The 11,578-nt window shown below is 36.7% G+C and overlaps 3 protein-coding genes across 7 annotated transcripts; 1 reads left to right on the plus strand and 2 right to left on the minus strand.

Annotated features, from left to right (window-relative positions):
• Positions 1–54: 54 nt before the first annotated feature.
• Positions 55–5,904, minus strand: zdhhc16a (zinc finger DHHC-type palmitoyltransferase 16a). Of its 5 annotated transcripts, none has more exons than XM_048205266.1 (12): positions 5,700–5,901; positions 4,688–4,802; positions 4,362–4,598; positions 4,084–4,278; positions 3,891–3,979; positions 3,750–3,778; positions 2,807–2,940; positions 2,411–2,506; positions 1,297–1,391; positions 1,070–1,193; positions 840–910; positions 55–751 (listed from the first exon to the last, which is right to left on the minus strand). In XM_048205266.1, the coding sequence occupies exons 2-12, from the start codon at positions 4,691–4,693 to the stop codon at positions 649–651; spliced, it is 1,179 nt and encodes a 392-aa protein (XP_048061223.1). In that variant the 5' UTR covers positions 4,694–4,802; positions 5,700–5,901; the 3' UTR covers positions 55–648. The 5 variants fall into 5 exon arrangements, with proteins under 5 accessions (XP_048061223.1, XP_048061224.1, XP_048061226.1 ...); XM_048205267.1 differs by having other exon boundaries at positions 1,297–1,373; positions 2,402–2,506; positions 5,700–5,892; XM_048205269.1 differs by having other exon boundaries at positions 1,297–1,373; positions 5,700–5,888.
• Positions 5,905–6,415: 511 nt separating this feature from the next.
• On the plus strand, positions 6,416–7,888 carry mettl18 (methyltransferase like 18). Its single transcript, XM_048205271.1, has 2 exons — positions 6,416–6,614; positions 6,854–7,888. Exons 1-2 carry the CDS (start codon positions 6,510–6,512, stop codon positions 7,718–7,720), a joined length of 972 nt encoding a protein of 323 aa, XP_048061228.1. The 5' UTR covers positions 6,416–6,509; the 3' UTR covers positions 7,721–7,888.
• Positions 7,889–8,753: 865 nt separating this feature from the next.
• Positions 8,754–11,578, minus strand: pgam1a (phosphoglycerate mutase 1a). The gene is made up of 4 exons (XM_048205272.1): positions 11,305–11,578; positions 10,332–10,606; positions 9,636–9,816; positions 8,754–9,272 (listed from the first exon to the last, which is right to left on the minus strand). The coding sequence occupies exons 1-4, from the start codon at positions 11,441–11,443 to the stop codon at positions 9,103–9,105; spliced, it is 765 nt and encodes a 254-aa protein (XP_048061229.1). The 5' UTR covers positions 11,444–11,578; the 3' UTR covers positions 8,754–9,102.

The following is an 11,578-nucleotide window of genomic DNA, read 5'->3' on the forward strand; positions in this document are numbered from 1 at the left end:
TATATATATATATATATATATATATATAAAATTGTAAGAAAAAAAATCAACAAATACTGTAAAAAACATTTATTTTACATTTAATAAAATGTTAAGCAAGTTTAAGATTTAAATAATGATACTGTAAGTGTAATAAATAATGTGTTAAAAATCATTTTTACACAATTAGACATTAAAAGGATAGTTCACCCCCCCATCAAAAAACAAACAAAAAAAAACCTATGGAAGTCAATGGGTGCTGTCAACTGTTCTTTAAAATATCTTCTTTTATGTTCAACAGAAGAATGAAACCCGTTCAGGTTTGGAACAACACAAGGCTTAGTAATGACAAAATTTTCATTCTTGGGTGAAGTATCCTTTTAAGCCCCTCATGGCTACAAACCTATCTTCCAATAGATATCACAGACAACTGCCATGATTTCATTACAAAATATTGATAGAAAACATCCAAATGCATGGTATTTTTGGAGGACAGCCCTTTCATTTGGCCAGAAAGAGCAAATGTCATCCAATGAGATCATGTCTAAATCTGGGCTCTGCAGACTCCCGTGTTCCCAGGGCTCTGGTTCTGCTTTGGCACAGCGGGTGAGACTCACCCTGATGAGTGTGTTGGTCTTCGTCAACTAAGACAGTCAAGTCTTTAATGTCTCAGACTGGCATCATGTCTTTTTTAAGAGGGTAAATGTCCCATGTCAGTCCGTCACCATATGGGGTGTGTCCAGAGGGGAGGAGAATACGTGTCAGCCAATGACTGTGGAGGTAATTATAATAATTTACATTAAACCACAGCTTAAAGACTGCAGACTACTACAAAGACCAAGTAAAACGTGTAATTTCACCTTCTCTTTTCTACACCAAAGAACACCTTCCAGTTGTTTAGTGTACCATAACTGAAGGGATTCCGATAGACCTTTAAAAAGAAGGAAAAGTTTAAATCATAGGGAAAAAAAGTATTTGATGCAATTATAAGAGATCTAAAATAAAAGAATGAAATTAAATCCCAATCATCCTGCCCTGTTTAAACATATAGAATGGAGACTTTGATTCTGCACGGCCTGAATGCCCTCACCTTTCCACGTTTCGCCAAACGTTTGGCCTCTTTGTTGTTTATATGGCGTTCAATGCTGGTTTCTCCACGGGTGATGAGTATAGCATGCCACAGTGTTAGAGCTCCGAGGGCAACTGACACTGTGCTGATGGAAAAACCAACAAACGTAACAAAAGATGTGAGACTATAGAAATAATAAAACCAGGACTGGGGACGCTGCGAAAGAATAGCCTTTTGAAATGACGTACCTTGTGAGGACCCACATGTAGATAATACTCTTGTGAATCATCCTGTCCTTGTAGGTGTATGGAGGTTGTGAAACCTCCTGTATCCCATGAAGCATCAAAAGAGGAAAAATATTGTATTTATTCAAAATAATACATTAATATATTAATAAAAATGAATTAAAAAAATACTATAGATACAAATAATTTAACTTTTTTAAATATTATATAAATAGATATTTATATGAATGCAACTATATTATTTATGCATGTATACACTAATGTTCAAAGATTCGGAGTTGGAAAATTTCGGAGTTCGGAAATTTTTTTTATTGTTTTTTTTTTTTTTTAAGGAAGATTCTTACGCTCAATTATTCAATTAAAAATACAATAAAAACAGTAATAATGTGAAATATTTTTACCATTTAAATTAAATGTCTTCTATTTTAATATATTTTAAGATGTAATTTATTCCTGTGATGCAAAGCTGAATTTTCAGCAGCCATTACTGCAATCTTCAGTGTTGCTCAAGAAACATTTCTTATTATTATCAATGTTGAAAACAGTTCCTTGATGAATACATTAAAAATAACAGCATTTATTTGTTAGTTTTGATCAATTTAATGCATTATTGCTGAATTAAAGTATTACTTTCTTTTCAATATTATATATATATATATAAAAAATCTTACCAACCCCAAACTTGTGAATGGCATCATGTGTGTATATGTATTACAAAAGTGTCATTCATTTACATATTCCACTCAGCTTTATATTTTGTCATATGATGCAAAGAAATTCACTATATCTGCTTATAACCATAAAACAGACAACTGCACACTTTCCTGATTCATTGATCCAAATGGAAATTCTAGAACACCAGATCTTACCAACCAGAGCTTAAAGAGTCTAAAGTAAATCCGTCCTCATCCAATTGTGACAAAAGCAAAGTCAGTAAGTAATACCCATTTAAATGTTTGCTGTTAGAATTGGGATAAGGAAGGTCAGAAATAATTTATTGGTGTTTCATAGCATGTTGTTTGTTTTAAGAGTGTTAAATAATGAGACGAGATACAGAAAAACACAAATTCCAATTCTAAAGTGAAGCCGACAGCAGGAACAACGACACCTGAAGTACCTTCCCAGCCACGCCTTCTGATGGTACAATGCCGATGAGCAACCCAATCCCCGTCACCGGAACACCCTGTTTCTCTGCTTCCATGTGCCTGAATTGCTATAGAATGGCAGAGAGACAGCTGGCAGTTAAGACAGGCCCACTACCCCAGACTTTGAGAACAGAAAGAGAAAAGGAGAGGCACAACCATTCAGAAAGAGAAGAGTTAAACACCATCTAAGAATGGACACAAAACTCCTTATTCATAAGAATAAGAGGATGGAAAAAATGCCTACTGAGGAGTCTTCCAAGCTTTGAGTGAGTGAAAGATTCAAACTTTTTTGATACAAAATTATGAGTTACACAAAACAGAGAAGCACTAACATGAAACAACAAATGTATTAAAAAACAAAGCCTTACATCTATGGCATTGTATGCATCGATAAAGAGATTGCGACCGCTGATGCTACAGTACATGCAGCCCATTGTCAAATAGAGACAAAAGGAGAAGAAGTAACGATGATTATAATGACCAACACAGTTGTTAAGCCAAGCTGAAAATATAGAATTAAGGAACCAACTTCACAGAAGTGTAAAACCTAAGGTATATGGGCTGTTAAATGAATAACTGACATTTAATGAATTTAATTTAAATTCCATCTTTTTCTGATTGTCGTTGTCACTTACGCACATTCTAAATCTTTATATCTTTCTTCTGTGGAATGCAAAACTGGAAATGGAGAGCAACATTAGCCTCACTTTTTTGAGCAGCCTTGGTTCCGCAAGTATTTTTCCCATAGGGATTCTTAAAAAGTCTTCATTAAAAAGCTAGAATATTATAATATGATAATATTACAAACTTTCAGTTAAGCACAAAAGTATTTGAATATAGGACTAAAAGACAAGATTGTGTACTTAACGGCTTTAATAAGGGAAAGAACTTGGGTATCCTGGGTTTGGGTATTTTCACCAGAAATTGCATTGTTTACCGATTATTTTTTTTAAATAAGTTGAAATAATGCGAATAATGGCTTCAACAAAAGCATATGCCATTGCTTAACAACCTCGTAGCTCACAGCAGGTCTGTCTTTAAAGTTATAAAGTTTTTGTTAAAAATCGTTTGCCCTATGGAGAAAATTAAAGGGATTTTTACTTCTGGAAATGTTACACTATTTTGAAAACAGCTCTGGTCATTCTTTTCCATACAATTATAATAAATGATGGCAAAAGTATGATAAAAGTAGTTCACACAACGAGGGTGAATAAATGATGGCAAATTGTTAATTTTGGCTTTTAACAGAATGTTGAACTGTGTAAAACATTTTTCCAAAATGTCAACAATATGGTGATTTAAAAAGGATACGGCAATGATGATCCATTTTTAGAATACAGCTGGAAAGAAAGATAGAGGGATGTTTGTATGTTACTTTTTCACAATAACAGAATAAAATGCAGCTGACATTGAGCCACCAATTAGATTTTATAAGCCTTTTGTTTCTCTTACGTTTTACAGATGCCACAGTGATGACTTCGAGCTGGTTTAGGAATGATACACTTTTTACAAACCGACACAAACGGGATGTCATTTTTCATCTGAAAAACAACATGAAGAAAGAAAGGAGCGGTTAGGTAATGACTGACACTGAACACACACACATCAGCTCTACTGTATTGTGGCGTGTCTAAGGGTGCTGAACCTTTGGAGGGTATCCAGGGGGAGTGCTTGTGGCCTTGTAGTAATGGAAGGCTATCATGACTATTATCCAATGTCCGTAACAAACGTGCCACATTATCCAGCCAGGAGAGTACGTTTGGAGGACCAACGGTAGAAGGCAGAAATAAGCGATGAAAATCACAGAACTGGTAAGAGCAACTACTAAAAATACAAAAACCTAAAGAGAAAAGAAAAAGCAAAGGGTGTAAGAGATATGCAAAGACATCTTAAGAAAACTGTTATGAGAAATGACAGATTTACCATTCCAAACCAGCGTGTGACAACCTCCACCATCCAAAACACTGGTTCAAGGATGGAGTCCATCACTACTTCTGAGTTAGTGAGTGAGTTAAAATAAAGGGAATTGAAGATCAGTTTGATGTAGCTCAGAGGCCGCCTCAGTCTTCTGGGCATACGACTGCGACTGTGCCTGCCACACCCGCGCATACATCTCAGCAGCAGGTGCATGACTGTAGAGCAGGGACGCATGTTCAGCCCCTGGAAAGACGAGATGTTATCTTTCCTTAACTTGTTCAAACTTCCTGAATATCGGCACAATGTCCTGCAATTTCCTCAGTGACGCTTACCCCCATGCTGAACTTGTAAGCCAATTAGATTAACAAAGTATCCACCTAAGCAGTTGGTGTGGTCTGATCCAAACCAATAATGCAAGCATGGTTTATGGTGATACCCATGGATTATCTGACATAATACAATACAAACGATGGATTAACTCTTTTGTCAAGTGTTTAGAAGGCAGCATACTTTAGATGATTGCACTGATAACAATGCATCTAAAAAGTCCAGCCCATTTTAAGTTTACTTAGGTTTACAAAAAACATGGACAGGCTACTGACTAATGCATCTTTCCTTGGATTTGTAATTGTAATCAGACCATTCATTTTTCTAGAAGCCGTCTCATAAAGAGTCACTGGATATGAATTTGAGATTAAAATGCATACAGGAGCTGGGATGATGAAAAGAAGCTTTGTTATAAGGCAGAACACATAATCTAAGGGATGCTAACTTCTAAAAAATGAATTTATGAATCAGATAGGTGTGCCCCAAGTTAGAATTCAAAAAACGTTAACGTTAGCACATCACTTAATGCTCAGACATTGTAAAATTCACACGTGAGATATGGATCTGGACAGTCTACATTCCGTCCACAACAATTAATGTGGAGGGAACACCACCCATATGACGTAACATTGAAATTTAGAGAAATATAGACATAAGCATAAAAGATGTAATAGTTATAGTGGCCAATAGACACTTATTGTACAAATGGCCAGCATCATACACCATCCCCCATGTCATAAACAAACTATAATCTCAGGGACAGATTGAGAGTCTGTGCCTTTAAAATGATCATTAAAGACAAAAAATATGCGTACATATTGGTAAATTGGTACATTGATCAGATTACAGTGTCAAAACTATGGGTAAAAATAGACATCCAATATATACTGCGCATCAGCGATAAGACAAAGGTTAATAGTGATGTTGTTTAGTACCTCGACCTGACTGAATCAAACAGCAAGAGCTAAACATCACAGATCACAGCGTGGAAGAAATGTATGCAGTCGGCTCTCTTACCTGGCCAAGATCTTCTTCCTGAAACTGCGATGGACTCAACTCATGATACCGCCGAAAGATTTTTTTTTCGGGACAAATAAATAGAAGAGGTAGTTTCTACCCCCTTTGATTTCATCTGCTGTCTGTCTGTCTGACGCGCGCAGGGATGTGAGCTGTCACGGTGGGAATTCTGGGAAATGGAGTTTCAGGTGCGGAAAGCGGAATGGGAAGTTTTTTATAATAATTTTTATATTATTAAAAAAATCTAAATTACATTATATAGTGTGGTATTTCATTAATAAATAGTAGTTCTGTTCAATTTTATGTGATCCTCGGCCAGCTGCTGCACAGAACTGTGGGAATTGTAGTTTGATTTATGTCCAAGTCATTTTCGCGAATCGGTTCTTTTGAACGTTTTGTTTCAAAGAAACGGCTCAAAAAATAATTCAGTGATTCTTTTAAGCACGAACTCAATTACGTCATCATGGGCCCTAAAATCCCGGTTTAGTGCTGTAAAACGTCCCAATAAATGCATATGTAGGCACACTTTGCTATTTATTACGTGTTTTTCTACTACGAATGTATCTAGCGTAATGTTTCCCCGTTTGATGCAGTAATTATTATTCAGCCCATAAAAACAGTTATAATTTGCATTTACATTACTAAAAATTGGTTTGCATCTGTTGGCTGAAAACGTGTTTTTGTAAATAACTCGGACCGGTTTCTGCACCGGTTCAACCAATTCATTGAAAAGATCCGACTCAAAAGAACAATTCGTTCAGACAACGAGACACGTGCTCAGACACTACGGGGGTAGAAATAGTACAAACCATGGCATTCAGTTTCAACTTTGATATTCCTTTACAGACAGAAGAAGAAACAAATGATAAAGAAAAGAAAGACGACAACTCAAAAGATGTGCATCTTAAATGCTCGGTAAGGGAATTTATCAATAGCTTGTTAAATCCGGCTATATTTGCTAATAGTGCTACAAGATAGCTGACTTGAAGATTGTTTAAGATCTTTAATTATGCTTGAGAAGTACAATGCCCCAAATTATACTCTGTTTTAACAGTTATTTATGTGAAATCGAGAATATGTGGTTTTAGTTACTCATGCTACATCCCATGTGATTGCATCTGTCAAGATCATATGCACAATGTATCTTTTTATAGGAATCCAGTGTAACCGTCCCAACGAAGATGAAGAATGCTATTGAGCACGAACCTTTGTTGGATCCTCTCTCCCACATTGAGAACTGGGTGCCTGAAACCATCACCATAGGTGCCCTGCCTCCCCTGCTCTTTCTCAATGAATCAGTGTTTGAGAAGACCGCTCCTGAACGAGAGGACAGTGAGGAGATACTGGCCAAAACACTGACCCAAAACTCTGACCTCATCACTGGAGTGTATGAGGGTGGACTTAAGATATGGGAATGCACGTATGATCTCCTTGAGTACATTGACGATGAAGGAGTGACCTTTGCTGGAAAAAGGGTGTTAGACTTGGGCTGTGGAGCAGGTCTACTTGGCATACTTGCATTGAAGAGAGGAGCCTCCAAAGTTGACTTCCAGGATTATAACAGCACAGTGATAGAGCAGTTAACGGTGCCAAATGTGTTTCTCAATTGTGAAGAAGATGATGAGACCGATGAGAGAAATGGCAGCCCACCGTCTAAGAGGAAAGCCCTGAATTCATCACAGAAACTACTAGAGCGTAGTGGTTTCTTCTCCGGCGACTGGAACTCTTTTCTCACACTTATGCAAAATAAAACCTCATTACCAAAATATGACATTATCTTTACATCAGAAACCATATACAACACAGACTACTACTCTTCTCTTCATAGTGTGTTTTGTGGCCTGCTTGCTGAGGATGGGCTTGTTTATTTGGCAACCAAGTCTCACTATTTTGGAGTAGGAGGTGGCCTTCATCTGTTTGAGAAGTTTGTGGAGCAGAATAATGTCTTTCAAGTCAAACATTTGAAGGATGTGGAACAAGGCCTGAAGAGACATGTTGTGTCATTGACATTCAAAAAGTGACATTCAAATTGTATTGATAAGTGTTAATGTGCACACCACATTATGGTGCAAGTTAACATAATGGAACACTCCACTTTTGTTGAAAATAGGCTAATTTTCCAACTCCTCTATAGAGTTGAACAGTTGAGTTTTACCGTTTTTGAATCCATTCAGCTGATCTCCGGGTCTGGCGGTACCACTTTTAGCATAGCTTAGCATAGTTAATTGAATCTGATTAGACCGTTAGCATCTCGCTCAAAAATGACCAAAGAGTTTAGATATTTTTCCTATTTAAAACTTGACTCTTCTGTAGTTACATCATGTACTAAGACCGACGGAAAATGAAAAGTTGTTTGCCGATATGGACATCTGACATTTGTAAGAAACGCTGCATAATATCATTGCGCCTGCTGCACCCATGGTACGACAGCAAAGTTTTGAGTATTACGCCAGAATGAGAATATAGTTCCTAGCCATATCGGCCTAGAAAATCACAACTTAACATTTTCCGTCAGTCTTAGTACACGATGTAACTACAGAAGAGTCAAGTTTTAAATAGGAAAAATATCAAAACTCTTTGGTCATTTTTGAGCAAGATGCTAACGGTCTAATCAGATTCAATGAACTATGCTAAGCTATGCTAAAAGTGGTACCGCCAGACCCGAAGATTGGCCGAATGGATTCGAAAACGGTAAAACTCAACTGCTTAACTCTAGGGGAGTTGGAAAATGAGCCTATTTTCAAAAAAAGTGGAGTGTTCCTTTAAGATAATTGACGCCCATCCCTTTCAGGCCAGATTCTTGGTTGTGGGAGCCTAAATTGTGCTTGGCATACATAACTAATGGTAAAACGCACTGAAACTGGATTAAGTTTGGTGAAACACTTGATTTGTTACTTAAATGTTCAGTCTGCAATATAAAGTACACATAATATATTGGCTCCTATAACACTGCAAAACCATCATCAAATAAATAAGGACTGACATAAGTTTACATGTACCAGCGTACATCTCTTCAATTTATCAAGCAGGCCAACAGACGAAACAGTCATTAGATTTTCAGTCTCAACATTGGTTTAATGTGAAAAGAAATGTACTTGCTGCATTGAGAACACATGACCAAACATATTCTTCAAAATAAAGTGGAGACAAAGTAAATTGTGGAATGAATTACATAAAGACAAATCCAAACAAAAATGAGTGGTCCTTGTAAACTGTTTATAACTAATAAATACAACCATTTCAAAATTCTAGAATTACATTCTGGTTACATATAGGTCCTATATTTATTTTAACTCGTAGACACTTATCTGATAGAGCTCTGTCTCGTGGATGTTAAATATGGGAATCTTGTTTAAAGTAATTCAGTGCTGATGTACAATTTAAAATGTTTAAAGTAAATACTCTATTTCTTGGCTTTGCCCTGGGCTGCCACAGCCTCCATGGCTTTTCGAACGGTTTCCTCGTCTCCGAGGAACTGCATAGGCTTGATGGGCTTCAGGTTCTTGTCCAGCTCGTAAAGAATAGGGATGCCTGTGGGCAGATTCAGCTCCATAATGGCCTCCTCAGACATACCTGTGAGTGAGAGGAAAGGCACTATGAGACTAGAAAAAACTTAAATGTCAATCATTTCTGGTGACGCATGTGACAAAATATTTGTAAAAACAGCAGTCAAATGTCCTCAAGTAGTAGGTTTACATTTTAAATGTATAACTTATTTGATAAGATGTTTTCCCTGCCAATGGCCAGTGTTGAGTTTCTATTATATATTGTGATATTTTTTGTTTTAATTTCAGTTAAAGTTTTAGTAATTTTGTTGTGTTTTTGTCATTTAGTCATGACTCTTCCAGACCTTTAAATCACAATTTTCCTGATATTTTGAGAATTTCAATGATGGTGAGAACCCTGAACAAGGGATTGAAAAGATCCTGCAATTACCTTCTAAGTGTTTCACAATGCCTCTCAAACTGTTTCCATGAGCAGCAATCAACACTCTTTTTCCTTCCTTGATTTGAGGCACAATCTCCTCGTTCCAGAAAGGTAGCGCCCGTGCAATAGTGTCCTTCAGACTCTCGCAAGAAGGCAGCTGGTCCTCGGTCAAATCAGCATAACGTCTGTCCTAAAAAAGATAGGACATCCAACAAGAAAAAATTTGTGCATTAATAAAATGTTCATTAAACAAAACAAATGGTACTGCTGCTCATTTAATCTAATATAATTTCTTGACTTGTTTATTTGTTTTAGGACATAGCAAGCAGTTTCCTATTCAAATACGTTTGACCTTTGGTTTCTGAGCCTTTGCATTTATTAACTACTAGCACGTCGGTTTCAACATGTAATACCAACATGTTGCAACAAATTGCAACATGTAACAGTGAAAACCCCAAGTTTTTACACTCATAAGGTAAGATGGAATATTGTATGTTAAGATGATTTATGTTGTAATAGATGCAAGAATGCAGATAATAATGTTGATAGGCATGCTGTCATTGGGGACAGAACCATGTGCATGTATACACTCTGCTTTTTATACAATTAAAAAAATCTATGGAATCTGATGAGGAGGACTAACTAATTATGATGACATTAAACAGATAAAGTACCATAATGAATGAATGAGGTTGAGGACCTCACCTTGCTGATGACACTGTAAAAGTCATGATCTGCATCCATAGTTGGTGGGGGGATGTCGTAAGAGCGCCTCCAAATCTTGACCTGGGCTTCACCATGCTTGGCCGCAGTCTCAGCCTTGTTTAACCCAGTGAGACCACCATAATGACGTTCATTCAGGCGCCAGGTCCTATGCACAGGCAGCCACATCTGATCAATACTGTCCAAAACGATCCATAACGTCCGGATGGCTCTCTTCAGCACCGAGGTATAACAAATGTCAAACTCAAACCCCGCATCTGCAAAGACACAATGATACACATTATAGATTTAATATGGCAGATGGAATATTAAGATATAAATTAATATCATAATCATTTATTTTTCTTCTTATTAAATTATTATTATTTAATACATATAATACAATTTAGTTTTATAGATTTAGAATAATACAAATCAATATAATCATAATTTATTAAAAATTCTTAAAATTATATTACATATATATTTATATATAAATATTAATATTATCTATATTTAAAATAGTATATTTTTAAATGTTATTTAAAATGTATTTATATTATATAAAAAAAAATCATAACTAATTGTGTTAAAAAGTCACTTTTAATTGGGAAATTCAGCACGTGTGTAAAATCACGTTCTTTGCTGCACGTTCACATCACGTAGGCCCCGCCCCACAACCTGTCAGTAACAGGCAAACTGCCATGTCATTGGTTCAGAGCGTACACACGTCACGTCGAAGGCGGGGCAGTGCCGGGGATGCACATTCTTCTGAAAGTCATTTGAATTTTCCGGTTTGAGTTTAGTTATTTAAAACGCAAAAGTCATCATTAACACAAAGCATTTATTCTCCATTTAGACATAATGTACATATTCTTTAAAAAAAAAAAAAAAAAAATCTAGAATGCTGATATCCTTTGGACGGCAGATTTACAACGCTCATTCACAACTCTGGAAAATGTAAAACTATACAAACCTTTTAAAGCCTGACCGCCTTTCTTTGCCTCCTGAGCCCCTGTCTCGCTTAGGTCCGCGTCGAACCAGCCGCAGAAGCGATTCTCCTGGTTCCAGCAGCTCTCGCCATGGCGAATGAGAACCAGCTTGTAAGCAGCCATTTGAGGTTTTCACAGAGACAATTCTGAAGTTAGCAGCTGAAGACAGCACGATGGCTGAGCTCTGATCTTCTCTGTTAAGAGTACTGTCAAAAAGACCCTCCTCTCATCCCAGTCCCGAATGAATGACGTTTCCGA

This window comes from Megalobrama amblycephala, linkage group LG10 (genome assembly GCF_018812025.1).
Source record: "Megalobrama amblycephala isolate DHTTF-2021 linkage group LG10, ASM1881202v1, whole genome shotgun sequence".
In the NCBI taxonomy this organism is placed as follows: Eukaryota; Metazoa; Chordata; class Actinopteri; order Cypriniformes; family Xenocyprididae; genus Megalobrama; species Megalobrama amblycephala.